General features: G+C 35.2%; 2 protein-coding genes across 2 annotated transcripts; one reads left to right on the plus strand and one right to left on the minus strand.

The window, feature by feature from the left end:
• Positions 1-14,109: 14,109 nt before the first annotated feature.
• LOC145003051 (protein FAR1-RELATED SEQUENCE 7-like) lies at positions 14,110-15,019 on the minus strand. The gene is made up of 2 exons (XM_078962209.1): positions 14,530-15,019; positions 14,110-14,450 (listed from the first exon to the last, which is right to left on the minus strand). The coding sequence occupies exons 1-2, from the start codon at positions 15,017-15,019 to the stop codon at positions 14,110-14,112; spliced, it is 831 nt and encodes a 276-aa protein (XP_078818335.1).
• A 2,467-nt stretch (positions 15,020-17,486) lies between these two features.
• LOC145022397 (G-type lectin S-receptor-like serine/threonine-protein kinase At1g67520) lies at positions 17,487-21,317 on the plus strand. The gene is made up of 7 exons (XM_078976740.1): positions 17,487-18,844; positions 19,261-19,362; positions 19,451-19,671; positions 19,758-19,968; positions 20,052-20,289; positions 20,380-20,536; positions 20,646-21,317. Exons 1-7 carry the CDS (start codon positions 17,596-17,598, stop codon positions 20,952-20,954), a joined length of 2,487 nt encoding a protein of 828 aa, XP_078832866.1. The 5' UTR covers positions 17,487-17,595; the 3' UTR covers positions 20,955-21,317.
• Positions 21,318-27,279: the final 5,962 nt, after the last annotated feature.

Here is a 27,279-nt window from a genome sequence, read left to right on the forward strand (position 1 = left end):
ATAATCAAACCTAATACGATCCGTCAGTCGTCCCTCTTATCTTAAATCACCCGAAGTACCCAAGAGAAGGGTACCACGCGCTGTTGACCGACCCCTCTTAGTCATATGGAAACCGAAGTGAAAGACACTGCAAGATACTCCAGAAGACGATAACCATCTGAAGCATACTTCGTAGATTCCTCATAAAGACCCTTCGCACCTCGCACATCAGGTTCGTGAACCCAGAGGACAGAACTCATGAGACTGATCACTATAACCAGGTATATGCGTAAAGGTGGTATATAATTTAAATCAAAAAGATCTAAGGTGTGTGTTTCCTCCCTACCCCCTGTTCCTTGTTGGGTTCTGGGTTTGGGGTGGAGTCGCACAGCTGAACATCCTGCCGACCTCAATTATATACGGCTTGCATACACCAAGTATTAGTGGTTAAGCTAAGTATGAGCTCTACCGCGAACCTCTTAGTAGAACCCTTCATCCTATTCCATAAAATAGGAGTCGGAGTCAAGATAACCACTGCGGGTTGAGCTACTATAATGACCACAAAATCCGAAATTCGTTATCATACCAGTTAAGCCCATATAGTAGCTAACACCCTCAGTTAGTAAAGAGATTAAAGTTCCGAGTAATGGAACCTATACTCGCTAGATTTGACCTAGACCGAGAAAACTTAGAAACTTCGGAAGAGTAGTTGCCGAAGATATTCACACTACTCAGGCAATTTGTCCACCCTGTTACAGACAAGTGGTGCCTAGGATCCTCCGCCCTCTCGCATGGAGGAAGTCATCGTCGCCTTGTAGACGATAGACTACATTCTCCGAAGTAAACCCTAGGATACCGAGAACCACATGATAACCTCCGTAGCCAAGAATACTTGATCAAAGTGCGAAAGTAGTTGCGTTAAGCCTCATGACCCAAATCCCGAAGAGATTATAGACTTGACACCAACTTTGGTATTAGTCGAGGGGTTACGCAGGAGCACGCGCTTTCCGCACTAGAATAAACCAAAGCCTTAGAGATTCATTGGAATATTAGGTGTTTCGCGAGTACTATCTCACGCAGAAATAGTAGAACCACCTCCCGAGATAGTCCAACACTCGTCTGGTGAAACCCTATCTCCCCGACCCTGAGGGTTTTCGTATCTCAAGATTCGTTAGTGCAGGTTCATTTTGCACGAGCTTGAGATAGACACTCTTCAGCAAACAGATAACCATAGTCACCCAACCCATTCGATGATCTAGAAAGCCTCTAACAACCAGTTGACAAGAAACACGAAACCAAAGACAACCCGAGCTCCCTAAGAACCAACCTGAAGGACTACACATCCAGTACGAGTGAGAACGTTAGGAACTTCGGAATGGCGATCACGCCAGTGATAATCTTGCCATGAAAATACACTATGTTCTAAGTACTGAAAAGCTCTACCCTTCTGAGAGCTTAGGACCATCTGAGAATCCTCACGGAGATTGGTCCAACCCTCGTCAGACCTCTACTACTTTCTGATATTCCACAAGCTTCACACCCGATCGATCCACTTCTTAGACTTGATATGTGTTACCCGACGTCACTCTTTGTATCCCACTCGTTGTGATAGAAACCATTGAGAACCCAAATCTCGTAGATACACCAGTCGGAACCCACTAGCTACACGAGATGAAATCCGCATGCATCCCGTAGGTGAAGGTTTGTCGAAATGACCAACACAGACCAGAGTTCACTTGGGAATGCGAGGATAAACCGAGTAGGAAGTACCCTCCTGCCTCTATCATTCATACCTACTTCCTTGCCTAGAACTGAATTTCGAGATGAAATTCCCTCTAACGGGGGGATGATGTGACAACCCAAAGTTTATTCCGTTACATTACCCCGTTACCGTTAACGGAATATTCCATTTTATAAAAAGTTCCGTTAATTCAGGGTTGTAAAATAAATAAATGTTTTATTTATTTATATTTTTATGTCGTTAACTTCGTGATAAGATAAATAAAAACACATAATCCACATTTCCATTTAATTGGAAAAAGTTAGTTTTTATTATTACGACCACAAAATCGGGTGCGACCAAAAGCCCCGTTAAACGACAGTATCGGGTAGATTTCTGCTGAGCCCCAACTCGTGACCCTATATAAAGGGGAGTAAACTCCATTTTAACCTTTTCACCCTCTCTCTATACTCTATCTCTCATATAAATCACGTTTTGACTCAAATCCGCAACCAAACGCTTCCAAATTATAAGTCTCTTTACCCTAACCTATTCTAAACATTATGACTCATGAATGTAGCTCAATTTTTGACCATTTAAGCTGTTGAAAAGGAGTTTACGGTCCAAGATCCTCCTTAGGCTGTAAACCCCTTAAATGAGGCCAAAATGACCCAAACTTGTCCCATTGAGCCTAGGAACCAATTAAGAAATTTGTCTAGGAGTGTTTAATCATCAAAACACATGATTTTAGGGCATAAAAGAGAGTTTATGGCCCAAGAACATGCTTAGGCCGTAAACACCTCTTATCATTGCAAAAATGCCCCAAAAACACTCCCAAACCACCCTTAGGCTTAATACATAAATTAGGGGCTTGCTATTTCGGGTTTAGAACATTCAAACACAAGGAAATATGCGGTAAAAAGGAGTTTATGGCCCAAGCAAGTGCCTAGGCGGTAAACACCTCCAAACTATGTCAAAAGGTGGTTTTTGTCCCCCAAATGGCCTTAGACTATTATTACAAATTACTAGAAGTAAATTAGGGGCTTAAAACTTCCATAAAACCAAAGGATAGGAGTTCACGGCCGTGAACTCCCATAAGGGTGGTTCATGGGCCGTAAACTCCTATATTGCCCCTTTAAAAGCCTTAAATCCCTTCATACCATTTAGTTTTGGACCTAGCAAAATTCCATGAAGAAGTATAAGGCCTTAAAGCATCCTAGAACCCCTCACCATGAGTTTACGGCCGTAAACTCATGGGGAGTTGTCCCTGGGCCGTAAACACCATATGGTGAGTTTACTCTTGGAGAGTAAACTCCATTCCTAAGCCATTCACACCCTTAAATGTTACCCGGGACACTCCAAACACTTAACAAAAGTGTTTTCCGCTCTTAGGGTGCGTATATTTGTTTGATTAGTATTAAATGTACTAATTGTATGTGAACATATGTTATCATATGTTAAATAGGTCACTAAGTGTGTCCAAGTCTTTACTTGACACCGAGTACCCAACACCTTCGTCGGATCTGCTTACACCAGGTGAGTTCATACCCCTTTAATGAACCTTTCAAATGTTTTTATATGTTTTAAGGGGGGGGGGGGGGGGGGATACAAGTCAAATATACATGTTTATGAAAATTAATCACATGTGATTCACTACTCGTAGTTCAAATCACATGTGATTTATCACTATGCCTTATCAAAGAACTTTGCGTTTTCAGAACTATTTTGGATAAATAAACTGTTTTCTAAATGTTCCCTTTTGACAAGATTTTTATTAAATAAATTTTCTTATAAAATGTAACCACACCAATATATTTATATAAGTAAGACTTGAAGAACTTAGGACCGATAGCTCGCCCTATTTCCTGTTCTTGTTTGATTGTAGGCTTAGGGTAGTTGTTATCCGTCCGACTGTCATTGATTTCTTAGTTATATATCATGTATATTGGTGTTGGATACGAGTATTTTCATTCCATTCGATGCCTGTACTACTAGATTGCCAAGAACCATACACACTAAGTTAACTATAATAGGTATAGTTAAGGCCACTACTACTCGTTACTACTACTACTTTGCATACTATAATACATACTATTACGAGACGACACACGAATAAGAGAACACACTACGAGCTATATAAAAGACTACTACACTATAATACAAGAGAAAGCACTAATCAGGAAGGTAACACACTAACTCACTACAAGGTACTCTGCTCGCTACATACTATGCCCAGAGTTTTCCGTTAGGAAGACGACGCTACATGTATAGATCTATATGGGGGAAGACACTATTACATCCCGACTGTTAACTTCAGTCCGAGCTGTGCAAGCCCAGGGACGACACTACTTCACTACACTGTGCATGACCGGGAAGGTCATGGGGTCCTCTATTACTCACACTATCAGTCGCATACAAGGAATATACTATATCCACACTAAAATACTAAAGCTAAAGTATAAGTTAATATCCCGAAGTAAATAAGTATCTATTACTAATGGGAGTTTGCACCACTATTACTGCCGACAGGCATAACCCTTTCTTATTTACACTAAGTATTGGTAAATTACTAATATACTCTTTCAACAAACGGTTTTCATCAATGAAACTTACTTGCAACTTGAAGATTTTCCCTCACGATGTATTTTTCTGGAAAATATAGGATTTTCTAGGGTTTTCTATTACTTTCAAACTGTAAATCACAGCTTTACACACTATATGTTCTAATGCATTTTATACAAAAATTCACACTAAACTCTTTTGAACTCACCAGCTTTATGCTGATACTCGTTTCCAAAATAACTTGTATCCTCAGGTCAAAGATAGACAGGTACAGGCGCAGCATTTTGGAGAAGGTGGAGCATACAAGATCCATCTCTTTTTTTCTTTTTTTTTGTATTACTTTTAATGTTTGTTGAACTTTACAGAACACACTTGTAATTAAACTTACTACGAAATGAAATGGTTGTATGTTTCTTGTTTTTACTATTATGCAATCGTGATGATACTGTACATGACGTCCTCCACCCCGAAACGTATTCCGCCGTTATCGGTTTTGGGGTGTGACACATGGCAACCTGAGCATTTTATCTGGTGGAGTCACTATTGTTGATCCCTTCACTCCTACTCCACACTACTAGAAAAGAAGGTATTACCGACTGAAAAGTCCGTCAGAAACAGAGACGATACCAACGGACATGGGGGGCTTAGAGGGGGGGTAAAGTGGGCAGCTGCATACAACCCAATTTTTTTTATTATATATTTTTATTTAACAATTCAAAATTATAATAAAGATAAGAACCCTTTTTTTCTTGTTCGTCCTGAACCTTTAAAAATATTTCATTTTTCAGGACCGGCCTTGTCAACGGATAAAAAAAACTTAATTAAAGGGGTTTTAGTGACGGTTTCTGATAGTTTAGCAACACAATACATTTTGTTGGTAATAACGTTACAACTACCAACATTTTACCAACACCAAGACTACCCTCATTAGCAACTCAATCCAACCCAACTTTTCTAATAAAAAACTATTTTCTCTCTCTTCCACCTATACAACACAATCCAATCTAATTTTTTACACCATTAGCAACCCAATCCAAACTCATTTTTATTTAAAAAATATAACTTAATTTTATTTTTCTTTTACTAAAAACTATTAGAAATATTAAAAATAAATATTTTATTTTGAAACAAATAAATTATTTATTTTAAACATAAAATTAAATAAAATTAGATAAAAAATTATTTTACATTCATGAAACATACTTAATAAAATAGATAAAATAAGTTACAAATACAGAAGATGCAAACTACTAAACTATTCTTCAGTGCTAAATTTTTTCCATATATACTCAATCAAATCGTTTTTTAGTGCATTATGAGCTTCTCTATTGCGAACGTGTACCCTTTTGATCATATAACTTGATAGATCTCCAATTCGTTAAGTAGAGTATTCAAAAGATTATTCGTCTTCTGTAGTTAGAAATTCTGATGAATCATAATAATGAAGGTATGTCTGTCGTTCATCCTCAACTATCAAGTTATGAATAATGATACACGCAATCATAATTTTCCCCATCATATCCTTGTCCCACACAAGACAAGGGCGATGAAGAAATGCAAAACGAGCTTTTAAAACTCCAAATGCTCGTTCAATATCTTTTTTAGGAGTCTCTTGATGTTCAGCGAACAACTCCTGTTTTCGAAGTTATGGAGAACTTATTGACTTGATAAAGGCAGCCCATGAATGATATATATCATCAATGAGATAATAAGCCATATTATTTTCTCGATCATTCACAATGTAACTCACTTTTAGTGCTCGACCTGCCAAGACATCATCAAAAAGAGGAGATCTTTGGAGGACGTTAATGTCATTGCATGAACCTGGTGTTCCGAAGAATACATGTCATATCCATAAATCATACGATGCAACAACTTCCAAAATTATTGTTGTCTTACCGCTTCTACGTGCATATTGTCCAGCCTAAGCGGTGTGGCAGTTTTTCCATTCCAAGTGCATGCAATCAATACTGCCTATTATACCTGGAAATCCACATTCTTCTCCAACATGGAGCAGTCGTGTAAAATCATCTTGATTGGGACTTCTAAGGTACTCTTCACGAAAGCATGAAATGACACCTTCCACAAACGTTACAAGAGCATCCCTTATCACGGTCTCACTCATTCTCAAATATTCATCAACTGCATCTGCTGATGTCCCATATGCAAACACCCTCATAGCCGCAATACATTTTTGTATCGATGAAAAACTTTGTCTGCCTGTGGCATCAGATCTTTGGTGAAAATATCGGTCATTGGCTATAATAGCTTCCACTATGCGGAGAAATAGTGGTTTTCGCATTCGAAATCTACCACGGAATTTTGCTTCACCATACGTTGGGTTGTAAACAAATTAGTCTTTCATCAAACGTGCCTCACCTTGCTCACATTCTCGATCACAATACCTCCTTCTTGCACTAGGATGATCTCTTATGCTCATGCTTGGCATGCCTATGAGTAAATCACTCATGATAACATCCAGTTGTCTATTCTGTTGAACAACTCGTGTTTCCCATTCATCATATTTGTTCACATTCGATGAACTGGAACCATCTGATGAGTTTGCATTATGAGACATTTTTCAAAGAGATTAGAAATAAACAGTGAAATGACGAATTGGAGGTGGATATGAAAATATGTAAGTGTTATACTCTATTAATATAGGAAGAATATTTAATTTTGTTTGTTTTTTTCATATTTTAAATAAAGATAATGTTAAAATAGTTTATCTAGATAAAATCCAAGGATCCTATAAAAAGACGACACATCACAAAATTTTATACACATAAGATAATGACGGATTTTCTAGATGATAAGATTATACTGACAACTCTGCATTCAATAATGATGATAATAACAACTTTGTATTCAATAAAAGCATACTGAAAATGAGTGATGTCTCCGAAAGATGATAATGACAACTATGCATTCAGTAAAGATGATAATGACAACTCTACATTCATTAAAATATATTACAAATATATTAAAAGCATGAGATACAAATAAATAATAAAATATCTTACAAATACATTAAAAGCATGAGATACAAATACAAAATAAAATATCTTACAAACACACTAAAAGCATACTGAAAATAAAACATACACTAAATTGCAATTAGTTTCCATAAAATTTAGACATTAGAAAACGTTTCATGTTTTCTTCTTCATATGACAAGTGCTCCTTTTGTAGGGGTGTGTTCAAATGCAAACTCTGCATCTGCACTAGCTCCTTTTCATCTGTTTTTTGCTCCCTTTGTTAATCTAAGTTGAGTCTTTTTTTTTCATGACCTCTACTTCACTATCTCTACTAAGCCTCATTGCACGAAGTTTTGCAACAACTTCACTAGAAGACTTACTTTTTTCTTTTCTTTTATCCGCATCTTTACCCGTTGGATGTTTAATTGTTGAACCAATAATATTTGCCTCTTCTGTGTTGGATTGAACACAATGCTCCCCTTCTTCTGTAGACCTTGATCTTTTTGTGTTGCCGCCACTTTCTTCATCCCGCACTTCATATTCAGGACGTGATCGTGTTACATCATGATCTAGCTATAAATCCCATTTTCGTTGTTTACTCATAACCTCATTAAAAACAATTGTGTCATTGAACTTGCTTCCACTTGTCTCGTATAATTTATGAGCTTCATTCTCAACATCTTTCGTAATCATTCCACTTCTGCTTTTTCTATATGCTTCTCGGTAAACACCAACCCATTTGCCCACACTTTCATTAAGTTGTTTATAACGACCTTTCATTTGAGTTATGTTCCTATTACCAAGCTTTCCTGGGGTTTCCACCTGATTTGCATCATATAGGTCCTTCACTCGTGCCCATGTTGATGTTTTCTTTTAGTTTTTTCCAAGTCTCTCATCTTCACTAACGATACAATATGCTGACATTAAAGCAATATCTTTATTAGCATCTCATTTATCACCTCTTGGATTTTTTTCCGGTATTTTATGAGGTTTGAACATTTTCAGTGACGGGAAATTGATTGAGATTTGCGAAATACTGTGAAGTTTCATAACTTTGAAAGTTTTGATAATCTTGATAATCATCAAGAGTTAAGAAGAAATTTGGATTCAACTTATTAAAGAAATCAAAAGGGTTTAGAAATGAAAACTTGAGATGAGATATGAAGTATATCAATATTATACTCTATTTATAGAGAAAAAATAGAAATTTTAGTATTCTTTTAAAAAAAGTTATTGAGATAATGTTATATTTTTAATAGATAATGATTTTTATCCTAAAATATATAATCTTACCTAAAAAAATATGGTGGAAGGTTTCTTTGATCAACACATGTTAAAGTAAAAATAGTGTAATCTTTTGTGAGTTGGGTTGTATGGACGGCCTAATTCACCAAATTAATTCATTTTTTTATTTTTTTTATTAAACGTATCGTGAGATCTCACCAAAAAAAACCCCATTGGGGGTAGTCTAATGAACAATTATTCATTCCGTCAGAAACCGCGTTGGTAAATTTTGATTTTCTATTTTTATTTTTTAATAATAGGGGTAATTTGGTAAATATGAGAATGTTAAAGGGTGAGCTTCAGTGAATCGTTGTGGGTTGGATTTTGCCCCACTTCCACTTTCCTTCTTTCATTTCTACTTCACATGATATCTCTTGTCCATCCCACTGCATCCCCAATCTGCAACCAGCCGACCAGCCCTCCGCCTCCATCCGGCCACTGCCTTCGCCAACAATGCTAATTATGCGATCACCGCCGACAACAAAGCTCTCCAGCTCCTTCAAAGTCGTTGACGCAACATATGTTCTCCCTGCCACTATCGGTCCGACCTACAACCCACCGCTCTAGTTAACCAAGTAAAATTTCGTCAACGACCAGCATTGCCTCGGTCTCTTGCTGCCACTACCACCGTCGAAGTCGTTGATTCGATTTCAGCTTTTTTCTCCAAATTTTGGTAAAAAAAAACCCTAACTTACTTTTACCATTGTATCCAATTTCAATTTTTTTTTCTCCACGTTTTGGTAAAAATCCCTAACTTATTTTTTCTATTACATCGATTGTGTTTTATGTTTATATTTGATCCATCGGCAAGTAACTTCCAATTTGATTTATTTTTTTGATATCTCCCTTGAATTTTAATTATTGATCAATACTAATTAAATAATATGATTTGTCAATTAATATGTTATACTTATAATATATTAATAAATCATAAATAATCTTTTACTTAAATATCCATCTATCAATTTGTTTTGTTGAAGGCAATTCAAAATGGACCATACTACTATCGGGTCAAGTACATACCAATTATAGTTATGGGCTAGGACACCTAAACCAACAAAAATTATATCAATTTGTTCTCGTTCCTACTCGTTGAGTCTGGGTCCTCCGACTCGTCGAGTAGGTCTAATAATCCACGCGGGCTATTCCGCCTCTACACAACAAGTTAGGGAAACCAACTCGTCGAGTAGGTCCATAAACATGTACATAATATTTTAAAACTTATACCTGAGAGTCGGGGTGTTACACATTTAGCACCAATTCTATTTTTCAATAAAAATAATAACAATAGTGGTATAAAGCATAGGTATATATACTTTTAAATCTAGAACGTCTAGTCTCATATTATAAACATTATCTTTTACTTATTTTTATCTAACAAATATCTAACAATTGTTTTACTAAATATCATAATAGTTAATTTTTTTCAAAAAAAAAAGTTTATTTAAAATTAACTAAGGTATCATTTATCTATCTAAAATGGTTTATTACGCCCTTTATATAATTTATAAATTTTACAAATATATGTTATAACTTTCTCGGATATTGTTTTCCCAAAACTATAAAAGATAATAAAATAGTTATATATATATATATATATATATATATATATATATATATATATATATATATATATATATATATATATATATATATATATATATATATATATATATACAAAAACATTAAAATATTATGCAACAACAATGTTTTAAAATTTTTGACATTTTTTAATTTTGAAAGTTTTGATAATTACTTTTAGATTATATAATTTTTTAAAAATATATTTAATTTTGTTTATTAAATCAATTGATTGACTAATAAAAAATATATAACAATTAAATATGAGAAAAATGTTATTAAATGTAGGGATTAAATATGACAATGCATAAAAAGTAAAAGATTAAAGAATTAAAAGTGTTTGGATTCACCTCTTAAAAAAAACATTGTTTTCCAATGGTAAAAAGTTATTCAAAAACTTGTTGGACTAGTACACAGCTTTAGAAAAACACTAACTTTTAAGATGCTCTAATAACAACGATGATTATATGTGTTGTAACATCCAATTTCAGATTGTGTTTTCTTTCTAATTAGTTGTTTTAAAGTCCAAAGAAATATGAAAGTAATGATAGGAATTGGAATCAAGAAGAAAGAATTTAAAATTAAGAAAACCACGAGAGGGCGTAGAGCACCTAATTGGAGACGCGATGTGTTTTCCTCAATTTTAAACTCTTTCTTCTTGATTCCATTTCCTGTCATTACTTTCATATTTCCTTGGATGTTAAAACAACTTTTGAGTTGTTGTTTGGTTGTTTCCGGACTTAATAGAGTGAGAAGAGAGTAAGCTTGAAATCTCTTTGGACCATGATAAAGGATATAGTCACTTTTGATCTTGATTTGGATCTAGGGTTAGTGTTAAGCTGGAAACTTTATCCATTAAGAACGTCATTGGACGATTTATAGAAAATCGGAGCGTATAGTTAGATGGATTTAGAGCTTAACAATAAGATTGTTAAGATTGTTGGGTGTGGCACAACTTTATGGGTCGTGGTGTGCTTCCTAAGGCCTGTCTCGATTGTTTTGTCATATTATGAGATGCGAAGCGCCTAGTCTTGGTCACGACGCACCTTTCAATGACTTTAACTGTTGAATTTTTTTGACAAGTTTAACTTTTGTTCTAACTTTGATGGATTAGAGTATTTAACTAAGTATTGGCATCTGATTGGGTTTAAGTGGATTGTGCTAGATGTTTCGTTACAGAGGTTGTTGTTAAGTTTGGTGGTTAGGTGCATATGAGTTTTCTCACTATATTGTGTGTGTCATTTCATGTACAGTATGGTAGGTTGGATTGGTATTGTTAGGGTACGACTTTCTATTTAGCTTGGTTCGTCTGTTTGCATGTTATGTGTTGATACTAAGGAAAGTTAGTTTAAAGCCTTTAGGCCCACTAAGATGATAGCTGAAAGTCTAACAAGTCAGATTGAGATGAGAACATGTGCCTATAAGTCCACTAAGGTGTTGAATATAAGTTGATGATAACTGGAAGTCTAACAAGTCTTTGGGATGAGGACCGTGTGCTTATATGCCCACTGAGGTGTTAACTATGACCTAGCTGGAAGTTTAACATGTATTTGATATGACAGTTATGACCCTTCTGCTGTAGGTAATTACTTAGTTTTCCTACAGATTTACTTCCAATTCTGTAGGTAACGCCTTTTTTTGCAGGAAATTTGTAGGTAACGCCTTGTTCCAACAGATTTACTACCAATTCTGCTGTAGGTAATTACTTAGTTTTCTATTAGTGAATGGAAAGGTCAAATGGTCATCCTGAGGCGAGGGAACATCCACTGGAGGAGTGGATCATGGCTGATCAATGGTGGATCTGAGAACACAGATCTACAGAATTCGAGTTCCGATGTTCGCTTTTACTACATTTTTAATGAGACTGAGCAATCCTTCACATATTTAACTAGAACCTATGTATCATGGCCAACTATGACGATGAATTTAAATGGCCAGCTTAATGCTTCAACTCTGAAGTTAAATGTCCAATGTCGCTCAATCAGCTGGGACAATGATTCTGGTTATGCTTAATATGAGTTTCCAGAGTTAGACTGCAGGAAAGACTACCATTTTTATAAGGGGTTTTACAATATATATGGGAATGAGTATGTATATGATGAAAGCTATAACTTGACTTCATATGATTGCAAAAGACTATGTTGGACCAATTGTTCTTGCATGGCCTATACTTATGCAACCAAAAACAGGGCCACCTGCAAGACCTATGGCCCAAGGACAGGGAAAGCTAAAGATGAGTCGTACAGAGAATATTATGGCATCGTGTACCGTAGACCTTATCCTGAAGGTTAGTAAGTTTCAATTTAATTCTTGTGAAGAAAAAAAATGAGCCATAGAGAAGTTGTAGAAATTGATTTCACAGTAAACTTCCATATGTGTTAGTGCTATATATGTTGCAAGTAATTGTTGTCTCTACAATAAGAAAATTAATTGTACACTTGATTTGATAATTAAGCCAGATATCTCTTATATTGAGCTAACCTTCTATGCAATATTTCTTTTGATTTCCGACAAATTTATTTTCTTTCAATGTTTTTTTTAGGATCTGGCAAAAATCATCCTATCAAACAAAATGTAACTGACGAGTACTTCGATTATTTGTTCTAAATACAAATTAATATTCTTGCATTTGTTGACAATGATCTCGAAAAGATAATAACAACAAAAATGTGTCGACATTAAAAGAGAACAAATTTTCTTCGTTTGCAGAAAAGGAGAAGAAGTGGGTCCGGATTTGGTCGATCATCACGATTGCATCTTTAGTATCATTCCTATCATGCTACTTCTTATACAAGAAGCTAAATATTAACCGTTATTACGTCAAGTTTTTTTTACTTTGCACACAATCTATCGATGTATCTAACACTCTTTCATTGTTAACAAATTAGGGAAAGCTGTTAAATATGTCATGTTGGGTGTTTTTTTGGAAGTGAAGAAAATCCTAAAGCTGTTGTTGCATCGTCTGAGGCACTTCTACAATTACATACGAGCAGATAACAAGGTGAACGCTGAGCTGCATTACTTCACATTTCAAAGCATCTCATCTACCACAAACAATTTCGCAAGCGCTAATAAGTTAGGGGAGGGGGGTTTTGGAGCAGTTTATAAGGTAAACTTTCAAACACACTCTATAATATTTTATTAAGAAGATTCCAGATATATAAAAGCTGATCAGGTGATGGATTAATTTCACAGGGAAAATTAGTTGATGGGCAAGAGGTTGCTGTAAAACGACTTTCAAGAAGCTCTGAACAAGGAGTTTAAGAATGAAACTGAACTCATTGCCAAACTTCAACACACTAATCTTGTCAGGCTTATAGCTTCGGTCCATTATTTTTTGAAAGTATCAAACATCTTTCTAGTATAAAATTGGCCTGGTTTTGCTTCGCTTGGATTCCCTAAAGAAAGAACCGGTCTCGAGTTCATAGTCTTGAAGTCTTCATCTTCTTCGACAGCCCTTCGTGACTAAACTGCTTTGTCGTATTGTACAGCAAGTTCGTTCAACATGGTCCATGAGTTAACAAATCCATCAAAAAAATGAATTGATACTCTCACTTCATCCAGTTGTGGTCATACCAGCAAAGAAAATATCTTTCAAGAAGGGTTTAGCCCAGTGCATACGTTGGTTATACATGTCACTAAGCTAACAATTGCTTTCAAGTTCATACTTAATATGCATATCTTCCCATGTTGCTTCAAATTGTTCAATGGTGTCACTATTTACCCATTGTCAGTGCATATCTTGAAAATCAATGTAACGGGAAACATTCGATCGAAGGTGCTCAGTTTCATGCTTCCTGATATGCCATGAACAAAAGCGATGTCGAGTATTTTGAAACACTTTTTTTATTACATTGCACATAGCTTTGTCTTGATCAGTCATAATTGCCTTCGGATACTTGCCAAACATACATTTGAGGAAATGTTAAAATAACCATTCAAATGTCTCTTCCTTTTCGTTTTCAAGCAATGCTCCACCAAAAAGCATAGACTGTCCATGATGATTCACCCCAGTAAAGGGAGCAAAAGGCATCTTGATTTTTTGTTAGTCATATAAGTGACATCAAACACAACATCTCTGAATTTTGTATAGGCATCTCTTGATCTACCATCAGCGCAAAAGATATTTCTAGGATACCCATCATCAGACAAATCCACGATAAAATACTGGTCACTATCCACTAATGTTTTATCTTGAAAATGTTTTATAAGTCCATAGAACTCATTTCCTCTATGTTGTTTTCGATGCTCAGTTAAAACATCGACACATTGCTTTGAAGTTACATCAGATATATTTGAGGTTTGCATTGTATTAACAACCTTTTTAATCTGAGAAGGTTTCAACCCTGCTTGACCAAATTGCACCATAAGAGATTTACCTTCTATTGAACGGTGGAAATTGCTATGAGATCGATGCTTTATCACCTTTGTAGGTGTCATGGTCAAGTCGTGATTGTGTTTCATTAAACAAGTCCACCAACCATTTCCCATCCTCTTGTCTTGTTATTCGAAGCTTTGCTTGACATCCGGTTCTAACATATTTATGACGTTTTCTCTCATTTTCACTTGAAGCATCTTTGTCCATCCTTTTGAAGCCTTCTTTGTTGCATACATATATCTTCCGAAAAGGCTCATTTGTTTTAGGATTTTTAATTGTGTCATCTCTACGTATACCAAATCCATGCATAAATGAATAATCATTATAAAATGTATGGGCATCATCGGGTGTATCAAAAACCTTTCCCAATATCCTTTCTTTATTAACATCATTAACATCATCTTCATCAAATTTAATGTCCACGCCGATATTGTTTGTATTTTCACATTGATATGTTGCTTCCACATAATCATTTGTCTCAATATCTTCGGTTATATATGGTTTTATAGCTTGATTACTTGCTTCGGCTTCACTCATTATGACCTGTAATAGACAACGATGCATATTTCCAAATAAAAGATTAACAAAAAATTGTTTTATATTGAATATAAAGGAAACATTATACATAAAAAACACAATTACAACCAATGGCAATGTCTAAAAACAACAATGTCACTTTTAAAATCTATGAATAAATAAAGATTCACCAGGTAATAAAGAACACTGTAAACAATAATATTGAATATTAAATTCTGAAAAACTTTAATAATCATATCAATCTCAGTTTTAGAAAAACTAATTGGAAGTACTGTTAACCAAAACACAGGGAATTTGTAGTTTTGTAGCATCATACTTTCGTTTAAAACACATAGTGGCAGACAAATTTCAATTTTAAACACAAATGAGAATCGAGAATAAAGAACTGCAAAAGTTAAATACATTGGGAAAGTAATACTGCTGATACTTACTAATCAGATACACATAACATAGGTCATAAAACACGAGATTAATGACTTACTTGGAAGTGCTTTGGAAAGAAAGAACAGTGGACACTGGGATTTGTAGTTTTTGAAGGTCTGATCAAACCCAATTTGAAAGAATCCCTGAATTGAACTCCAATTTGAATGAAATCAATGACTCCCTAAATTGAATTCTAATTTGAATGAAATCGTTATTGGTGAATTTTAAAATCAATAGATTGTGTCATTTTTTTTTCGAAATCGATTTCACTGAAATCGTTTTTTACTTTGAATTGAAATCGCTTTTTTTCTTTAAATTGAAATCGTTGTGATAAGTAGTCAGCGATCAAGGAGGACGACGTAAGTTGACCTTATCAGTACTCTAGTCTAATTAGGAAACAAAACAAGTTATTATGGAAATTGTATTTTTTTTTTTTTTTTTTCAGAAAATCAATCCCATAATCGAAACTACATAGTTTTAAATAAATGGGTACCTAATGTTATATACCTTTAAGGGTATATTCACTTTTACCTATATATATATATATATATATATATATATATATATATATATATATATATATATATATATATATATATATATATATAATATTAACTTAATTTTAATACTAATTTAATTTGATTTTACAATTAATTTATTATTTTTTTATTGATTTTTTAAAATTAATTTAACATTATCATATAATTAATTTAAAATTACTAAAAGTACGTTGCTAGTAATAACTTAATTAAGCTAAAGTTATAATGACCAACATTAAGTTACTAACAAAATTAAGCACTTTGATACCATATTAACAAGAAAATAAAGACATAATAAACATCTAATAAAATCATACATGTAAATACAAACACTTTAACTTATTAATTAAGCACTTTACAATACAAACAATAGCATCTAAATAAAAAAAAAACTATAACTTATCAATTAAGTACTTTATCCTTTCATCTTATATACACCAAACTATTAATCCTAAATATCACATAATCATACATGTATACAATACATTCAATTCCAATTTTCATTTCAGTTTAGACATACAATACAAATTTCATATTACAATTTCATACAATTAAGCATCCAATATATCCGATTCAAATTCCAATTTCAAACAATTAAGCAATACATCCAATTTCATACGATCATATCTTATAGCACCTACCATTTTAGACATCCAATTTCAATTTCATACAAATGTATACATCTAAATAAAAAATCAAACAAACCATGTCTAATACCATTTTCATGCCAATACACCACAGTGAGCATAAACACAAATCAATTATACAATAGGTTGCATAAATATGAGAAAACATATATAATCACTCAAAATGCATAAACACTTTCATACCTCAAAATTCATATAAAATCACTCAACCAAACAAAATCTTAGAAAACATGTAAATCAATGATACAAAAGGTTTCAATACTAAAACTAACATCAAAAGCAGAAGAAGAATAAAAATTAGGGAATGAATTCGACCTTAGATTGTCAATTTTTCCGAAATTTAGCTATGTCGCCCTTTTGGTCGCCAGACGCCGGTAATGAAGGTCTTGTCGCCGGTAATGGAGGTTTGGTTGGCGGCAAGTGTTGTGGCAGCAACCGGCTGTCGTTGGTCGGAATCGGCACGGAGCAGGCCGGAGGATTGTGAGAGAAGAGGTAGACAATACATGAAAGAACGAAGATGGGGGGTTATCTATAAAGAGGTAATAGCGACGACGGGTGTTAACGGCAACACCTAGTTATTAGCGGCGACAAGAAGGTATTAGTGGTGACACCCCTGGAGGGAAAACTTAGCATTTTTTTAGGCTTTTACAACCGTTGGATGAAATACAGATGGAAAGCACAGGAGTCATGGAAGGTTAAGTCAAGAAAAGTGCCTTCTTTAAAATAATATGCAACTCCTGGTCCATATGACTAAGGCCTAATGAAGGCTCTTATCACGTCAAGATATTAATTAATTAAAGGGCTGTCTATATCAGTTGACCAAGTGTATCGTAAAACAGGAGTTGTGGAAGGCAAGGTCAAAAAAAAAAGTGTCATAAGAGTAACGATGATAAAAATCACATTGATGCAATAGCTTTTTTGTTCAACAAGACCACACTTGTCATTCAACTTCTTCCTTGAAAAAAAAATGGTAGACAGAAGCATCTTCCTCATCCTCACATTGTTTTGCTGTCTTTTCAGCAATCCTTGTTACTCAGAAACAGATACCTTACTGCAAGGTGAAGAGCTCAAGGACTGGGACTATTTGATTTCGTCAAATAAAGTCTTTGTTTTGAATTTCTTTGGCTTTGTAACTACCATAAGCCCTTATTTAGGGATATTCTACAACCCCGAAAGAAGCAAAAGTTATGGTTATGGAAGAAGAGCATATTATAATGGAGATGGGTACGCATATTATAATAGAGATGGGTACAAAGGAGATAAGGCAGTGTGGGTAGCAAACAGAAACAGACCGAGTAAAGATATATACGTAAAGCTCGTGATAGATATCCATGGCAAGCTGAGCATCTCATCTGGCGGAGGCACTGTGGTTGATCTCTTCAGTCCAACTCCAGTAGTAACACGCAACGCAAGTGCCACCCTGTTGGATACTGGAAATTTCGTCCTGCAAGAACTCCATCCAGATGGGTCAGTTAAGCGGGTTTTATGGCAAAGCTTTGACTACCCAACAGACACCCTTCTTCCTGGGATGAAGTTAGGAATCAACCTCAAGACCAGGCATCGATGGTCACTCACTTCTTGGAGGAGTGAAAAGTTACCAGCCGAAGGGTCTTTTACATTAACAGCAGACCCAAATGCCACATCAGGTCAAATGGAAATGGTGATCCTAAGGCGAGGGAATGTCCACTGGAGGAGTGGATCATGGCTGATCAATGGTGGATTCGAGAACGCAGATCTACAGAATTCGGGTCCCGATGTTCGCCTTTACTATATTTCTAATGAAACTGAGCAATCCTTCACATATTTAACTAGAACCTATGATTCATCGCCAGCTCTGACGATGAATTTAAATGGCGAGCTTAATGCTTCAACTCTGAAGTTAAATGTCCAATGCCGCTCAATCAGCTGGGACAATGATTCTGGTTGTGCTGAATATGAGTTTCCAGAGTTAGACTGCAGGAAAGACTACCATTTTTATAAGGGGCTTTACAATATATATGGGAATGAGTATGTATATGATGAAAGCTATAACTTGACTTCATATGATTGCGAAAGACTATGCTGGACCAATTGTTCTTGCATGGCTTATACCTATACTTATGCAACCACAAACAGGGCCACCTGCAAGACCTATGGCCCAAGGACAGGGAAAGCTAAAGATGAGTCGTACAGAGAATATTATGGCATCGTCCGTACGCGTAGACCTTATCCTGAAGGTTAGTAAGTTTCAATTTAATGCTTGTGAAGAAAAAAAAAATGAGCCACAGAGAAGTTGTAGAAACTGATTTCACAGTAAACTTCCATATGTGTTAGTGCCATATATGTTGCAAGTTATTGCCAATAAGAAAATTAATTGTACACTTGATATGATAATTAAGCCAGGTATCTCTTATATTGAGCTAACCTTCTATGCAATATTTCTTTTGATTTCCGACAAATTTATTTTCTTTCAATGTTTTTGTTAGGATCGGGCAAAAATCATCCTGTCAAACAATATGTAACGGACCAGTACTTTGATTATTTGTTCTAAATAAAAATTAATATTCTTGCATTTGTTGACAATGATCTCGACAAGATAATAACAACAAAAATGTGTCGACATTAATAGAGAACAAATTTTCTTCATTTGCAGAAAAGGAGAAGAAGTGGGTCCGGATTTGGTCGATCATCACGATTGCATCTTTAGTTTCACTCCTATCATGCTACTTCTTATACAAGAAGCTAAATATTAACGGTAATTACGTCAAGGTTTTTTTTTTTTTTTTTTACTTTGCACACAATCTATCGATGTATCTAACACTCTTTCTTTGTTAACAAATTAGGGAAAGCTGTTAAATATGTGATGTTGGTTGTTTTTTTGGAAGTGAAGAAAATCCTAAAGCTGTTGCTGCATCGTCTGAGGCACTTCTACAATTACATACGAGCAGATAACAAGGTGAATGCTGAGCTGCATCACTTCACATTTCAAAGCATCTCATCTGCCACGAACAATTTCTCAAGCGCTAATAAGTTAGGGGAGGGGGGTTTTGGAGCAGTTTATAAGGTAAACTTTCAAACACACTCTATAATATTTTATTAAGAAGATTCCAGATATATAAAAGCTGATCAGGTGATGGATTAATTTCACAGGGAAAATTAGTTGATGGGCAAGAGGTTGCTGTAAAACGACTTTCAAGAAGCTCTGAACAAGGAGTCAAGGAGTTTAAGAATGAAACTGAACTCATTGCCAAACTTCAACACACTAATCTTGTCAGGCTTATAGGGTGTTGCATTGAGAAGAAAGAGAAAATCCTTGTATACGAGTACATGCCTAATAAAAGCTTGGATTCCTTTCTATTTGGTAAGATGATCTACCACATGCTTTGTTAACAGACCTAATAAACATATATGAGTTTGGCTATTTTCTCATTTAAATGCTAACAGATCCTAGGAAGAAAGGACTACTGGATTGGAATACCCGGTTTGTAATCATTGACGGCATTGCTCAGGGACTCCTATATCTCCATAGATTTTCAAGGCTGAGGGTTATTCATAGAGATCTGAAAGCGAGTAATATCTTGCTAGATGACTACCTGAAGCCAAAAATTTCAGATTTTGGTATGGCAAAGTTATTTGGGATTGATGAGTCTGAAGCAAATACAAGTCGAGTCGTTGGAACTCGGTGAGTCCATAACCTGTGTTTTGTGAATATGAGTCCCTAGCTAACACAATCTCCCAAACATTAACTAGATCTTGGTTTGAAATAAAACAGTGGTTATATGCCCCCAGAGTATATGTTAGAAGGCTCTGTTTCAACAAAGACAGATGTGTTTGGTTTTGGTGTTTTGTTACTTGAAATTGTAAGTAGCAAGATGAATCACGGGAGCACCCAACATGATGCGGAACACCCACTCAATCTTCTTGGACACGTAAGTTAATCCTATCCAAGACAGATTTTCTTCATGTGAGATGAGTTATTTTATTTTTTGATAAGAAAATCATTAACTAATTGTCGCACAAATGTTTAAATTGATTCAGGCATGGGAACTATGGAATGAAGCAGGAAGAGGTTTGGAGTTGATGGATCCGGTACTAGAAGATTCATGCACTCCCAAGGAAGTAATGACATGCATTCATGTGGGTCTCCTGTGTGTTCAAGATCATGCCATCGACAGACCTACCATGTCAGAAGTTATCTCTATGCTCACAAATGAAAATATGCATCTACCTGAGCCAAAACGACCAGCTTTCTTCATTGAGAGGCATCAAGCAGATTCTGCAAGAGATGATAATATAGGAAATGGCTCCGTGAATGGGCAATCAATTTCAATTTTAGTGGCAAGATAGGAGGAGGAGAAAAAAGCATGTGTAATATCGTTATATACACTGCATGAAAAGAAGTCTGACCGGGTAGTAATATATTGCTTACAATCTTAATGATTTATAATTCTCAAGTGTTCAAGATGTTGAAGTTTATATTTGAAAATTACCATTATGGACTTGTCCTATATTGGAAGTAAGAAGAAACTTCTTATCTTATACCTTATAAAGTTGTATATTAGTACCTTATGATTATGAATAAAGCTTGGGCTAAAGGGATTAGGTAGAATCATGGTGATTGGGCTGGTATATTAGTACCTTTTGATTTGGCTTGAATAAATATATAACTATTACACTCCTTGTTTTCCATGGACATGGGAGTAGCATATTGATTCTTGGTGTAAGAGTTAAAAAAGTCCATAAGGATTTATTCCCTATGTTTCATATGTTTATAATGCGTACTACTTTGGATGTTACACTCCTTATTTCACTACAAGAAACGAGACCTATAGGGACGACAAATGTCGTCTCTATAGCTTCCAAAAGTCGTCCCTATAGGTGTCCGGGACGACATGCCGTCCCTATAGCTCTCGTCACCATAGCCCCGTCGCAATAGATCTTTATTGTCGTCGCTAAAAAGATCGTCGCAATTGGTTGGCTTTGGAGACGATCTGTCGTTCTATTCTGGTTCGTCCCTATAAGTTGATGGTCTCCTTTGATGAAGCTATAGAGACGACAAGTCGTCTCCATAGATTCATCTATAAAAACAACATGTCGTCTCGATAGGCATAATTATAGAGACAAGTTGTCGTCTCCATAGGTACAGCTATAGAGACAACTTGTCCTCTCCATATGTAGATATATACATTCAACTCTTGCCTTATAGTGAAGAAAGGAGAAGATTGTGATTCAGTTGCTAAACCATTGAAATGATAGGTTTAAAAGGGGGAGAAAAGTAATTTAGGTAATGTTAAATCTTCTTCAAAGAAGAAAGATGATGGAAGTGGTAAAACTGTTACAGAAAAGAATCAAACAGAAGAAGACAATATAAATAATTCAAAAGAGTCAAAGAACATTAATAAAACTAAAATATAAAATACAAGTTTATGAATTAACATCATGAAAAATAGGTATTTCATAGCATGTTTAGTGTCATCAACCAATAAGAAATTTTCATAATAATTTATCATTATAGCCTCAATGTATAAGTTAGACATCTATTTCTTGAAATGACTCTTAAAACTTGAAAGTGTTGATCAGCATGTGAGACATCTATTTCTTGGGAAATATAATCTTACAACCCTTTTTCCTTAACCAAATCAAAGAACAGAAATAATATAAATACCTTAAAGTGCTGCTACAGAACCAGATTGAGCTTGTTTATATCCCTGCTCCCCATTTACATTCCGTTGCTCAACTCCATTCCCATTCTTTGATGTCTTCTCAATTTAAAGGGTAAAAAAGACAAAAGGTTTAAGTATGCCAAGACCTGATCAAACGTTCAAGTGCTAATCCTAGAACCAAAAAACATCACACACATAAATAAATACTATAAATAAGATTAAAAGACCAAAAGTTCTGAAACTTGACTCAATAGAAATCAATGCAGCCTACTAATCTGAGAAATCACAAAAATAGGAATCAAATTCAAAATTATAATCTCACAATTTGAATACCCATAAAAAATATGAAGAGTCTAGTCTACAAAAGAAAAGGGAACCCTAAAATGATCTCAAAAGCAGGTAGTTACTTAGATATTGTTAAGGGTAAAATGGTCGCAAAAGGAGAAGAGTACACAAAACACACTAATGGTGCTAACACTGCAAGTTATGAAGCATCAAGGAAGAGAAAAAGGACAAAAGAAAAGGCTAAATGTGTCATTTTGAATCCCAATGATAATACTTCATCAATTCAAGATCTTACTACATAAATGGACACATATATCACTGAATCTTTTTCTGAAAAGCTCACCATTACCATGAAAATCCACATTGATTATTCCTATCTTAATGGAATCCAAATCATGAAAACTCATGTTGCCACATGAGAAGTTATTTTTGGATTGACTTTCAACAATTGAATGATATCTATAAAACAGGGGAGTATTCTCACATTGCTGTAAATAAGTTTAATGTTATTCCTGATTCAATCCTAGATTGGGTTTATGCGTCTGTAAACACCTAAAACTGTAATCAGGCAAAAAGTATAGTAAAGATCCACAAGCCATAAATACCAAATGTTGGTGTGGACAGATCAAATATTCATCCATACACTATAAGTCGTTGATCTATGGAACTGTAAACAAGGTCAGATGAGGGAAGCATTAAGAATGTTCAAAGAAATGAAAGCCACAAATCTAAATCATGTGACCTACACTACTTTAATTGATGGCTATTGTAGAGTCAACAGTTTTGAAGTTACTTGAGGAGCTTCAACAGAAGGTATAATTAACATTGCCAATTGAGTTGTTCCTTCTTCTCCTAATTATAATGAACCCAAAATTGTAATAAGGCAACATAAAACCCCAAAATTGGATGAAAACCATGGATTTTATTAAGCAAACATACGAAACTCTTAACTAGATTTTAGAAAAACAAAAGATTTCAACAAATGAAGTATAGTATTAGCAAGGATAGCAAATTATCAATGCTGAAAACAAAATACCTTCTAATCGATGTGAGAAAATCGCGTCTTGAAAGAGCAACTATGATCGATCATAGAAAATCACGAGTTAAGGAAGGAGACAAAGGAACAAAAAACATAGAAATATGGAGATGCACATGAGCTTGAACGAACCTGTACATAAAATGGAGATTTGCTTGAGTGAACGAACCAGAAATAAAGATGGATCGATGAGCAACAATCCGAGACCGAAGACGACAAGGGCAAAAGGATTCTCAGATGATAACCCTATGGGGACGACCTATCGTCACTATAACCATAAACAAACGACTTCGTTTTTCTGTTTTCCAACTAAATATTATATATATATATATATATATATATATATATATATATATATATATTATGGGGACAAGAAGTCGTCCCTACAGGTGTTTCAATAAGGCGCCAACCCAATTTCTTTTCCCGCTTAACATGTTGAAACAAGAAGTCGCCCCTGTAGCTTCAAAAGTCAATAAAAATTTGTCAACTCTATGGAGACGACATGTCGTCCCTATAGGGAGCCTATAGGGACGACATATGTCATCCCTATAGATCTCGTCCCTATAAATGTTTATTCTTGTAGTGTTTTCCATGGATGTGGGAGTAGCATATTGATTTGGATGTTACACTCCTTATTTTCCATGGATATGGGAGTAGCATATTGATTCTTGGTGTAAGAGTTAAAAAAAAGTCCATACTTGCTGGTTGTTACACCATTTGATCATTCTAGTCAACTTAAGAAGAATAAAGGTGATAGTGTGGTTCAGCTATAATATACTCAAGTTCTTAGTAGCTTAATGTATATTATGAATTCTATTAGACTGGACTTGGTCTTAGTAGCTTAGTGTATATTATGAATTCTATTACATCGGACTTGGCATATAATGAAAGTAGGTGGACTTGGCATCGTAAGAAACCCTTGGATTGGATAATCAAAAGCCCTCGGGATTGCTTCAGCAACCGGACATACCCGAGTGGAAGTGAGAGCAGATAACCATGGACTTCATAGCCAAGCTGCCCTAGACGACGGGTGGGCTTGACATTATCTTGGTAATCGTCGATAGGTTAAACAAATCTGCACACTTCCTACCAATAAGGGAGACCGACAAAATGGAGAAGCTCACAAGGACGTACATTAAAGAAATTGTGTTACTACATGGTGTGCCAATATCTATTATCTCCGACCAGGACAGTAGGTACACCTCTCGGTTCTGACAGTCGCTACAAAAGTCCTTGGGAACCAAACTTGATATGAGTACAACCTATCACCCTTAAATGGATGGTCAAAGCAAAAGGACCATCCGGACACTAGAAGAAATGCTAAGGGCATGTGTGATAGACTTTGGCAAAGATTGGGATGCTCGTGTGCCACTTGTCCAATTCTCCTACAATAACGGCTATCACGCTAGCATTAAAGGCGCACCATTCGAAGCCCTCTACGAACGAAAGTGCAGATCCCCTCTGTACTGGGCTGAAGTGGGTGACACACAACTAGCAAAAAGGAAAGTGCCTGATAGCACTCTCACCGACCCGAAGATTATACGGGAAACTATGGGAAAGATTGTTCAAATCCGTGAACGGATAAAGGCATCTCGGGATCGGCAAAAGAGCTATGCTGATAAGCGACGAAAACCCTTGGAATTCTAGGTTGGAGACTGCGTACTGTTGAAGATCTCTCCCTGGAATGGAATGATACGTTTCAGTAAACGTGGGAAGCTAAATCCAAGGTACATCGGGTCATTCGAGATCCTTGCTAGAATCGACCTGGTGGCTTACAAGCTATGTCTATAACATGAACTCATAATATACATCCTATCTTCCACTTGTCCAACCTGAATAAGTGTCTGTCTGATGAAACTCTTGTGGTCACACTCGACGAGATCGAGGTAAACAAGAGTCTACACTTCATAAAGGAACCCGTTGAAATCATGGACTAGGAGATCAAGAGAACGAAACAAAGTCATATACCAATAGTGAAGGTCCGTTGGAACGCCAAGCGAGGGCCTAAATTCACTTGGGAGTGGAAAGATCAAATGAAACAGAAATACCCACAACTTTTCTCCTAGTTATAAGAGCCTGTCCAAGATGCTAATTTCGGGACAAAATTCCATCTAACGAGGGGATGATGTAACAACAAGAAAATTTTGGGTCAATCAAGGTCTAAGAGGTCTTGTATATAAGTGTACCCACAATGTATATATATATATATATATATATATATATATATATATATATATATATATATATATATATATGTATGTATATGTAACTTTAATGCAGTAAAACTTGAAAGCCAAAGGAGCAACATTTGTGGGATTAAATATAAAGATATGTATGTATGTATGTGTATATATAATATATATACATATATAAAAACTTTGAAAACATGATGTAGTTAACCTTTAAAAGCTAAATCGTTGGAACATAGAATCATGAACTTGAAACATTATTTTAATAATTCATGGCCTAGACCCCACAAAGGATGAGATTCCAATCTTTCTAAGACCGAAATCACCCTTCCATGTAAAGCAACAAAACCAAAAACACAAGCTAGGTGAGTCTAGGACCGAAATCTCCCACCTAGAACCCACTAAGACTGAAATCTACATAGTGGAGGAGTTAAGGCCGAAATCACCTAAAGAACAAAGGGATTTCGGTCTTGTAATGGCCAAAATCACCTATGTGGGGATTCCAATAGTGAATTCAGTGGGATAAAAAGGATAAGGTTTGACTTTATGACTTGAAAGTGTAATCTTTTCCCATGCGATTTTATACCCAGCATATATCCATGAAATAACCAACAGTTATCAAAGTAAATATCACATCAATTCCTACTCCTTATCATTGGACGAGGTTATACCCAAAACCCCACCATTTCTCTATCTTACTCTCTGTTAACTTCCTTATTCTCTCAAGAACAAACCTAGGATCTTCAAGTTCAACATTCTCTAAGCATCATCATTAGATTTTTGTAAGTATTTTCAAGATTTCCTAGTGATTTTATACATTTTTATGTTGACTTCACTCTATTTACACACATTAAGATGTGTTAAGCCCTTAGGACAATACCATCTCCAAGGAAGTTCATCCACTCCGATCAAGAGTTTAGGCTTGAAATCTTCACTTTACCTTCTTAAACAACCCACAAATCCACTCAAGGTGAGTTCATACCCCCGCTTTTTCATGTTTTTTATGGGGAGGGGGGAATACAAGTCAAAATTTGTTTATCTTACAAATATTTGCATGTTCCATCTTCATGTTAAAGTATAAGCATGTATTTGCATAAGATGTGATTACTACTAGTTTTATACAAATATTTGTGTTATATTAGTTTTAAAGTGCATGTAATGTAGCGATCCAAATTCTATAGATTAGTGAGGTTAATTTTCCGTTACTAGAAGTAAGCTTTATATGTGTCTACGACGAGAGATTTGATGTACTTAATATATGATAAATAAAAGAAATCAGACTAATTAGGGTATAAATAATCTAATGGGGATTCGAATTATTTATAGGATTTAATTATTAATTAAGTGGTACTAATGATATTTAATTAATTTTAGAATTTATTCAAGATAATAAAATATAATGCATAAAAGTTGAAGGGTTGAGCTAAAGCAAGTTAAAGTGGAAGGTGTATGGCGATCAAGGAACGAATCTCAGGGGACCAAAATCACAAATTGGGCTT

Source organism: Lactuca saligna, chromosome 1, assembly GCF_052625555.1.
Source record: "Lactuca saligna cultivar CGN05327 chromosome 1, ASM5262555v1, whole genome shotgun sequence".
NCBI classification, from domain to species: domain Eukaryota; kingdom Viridiplantae; phylum Streptophyta; class Magnoliopsida; order Asterales; family Asteraceae; genus Lactuca; species Lactuca saligna.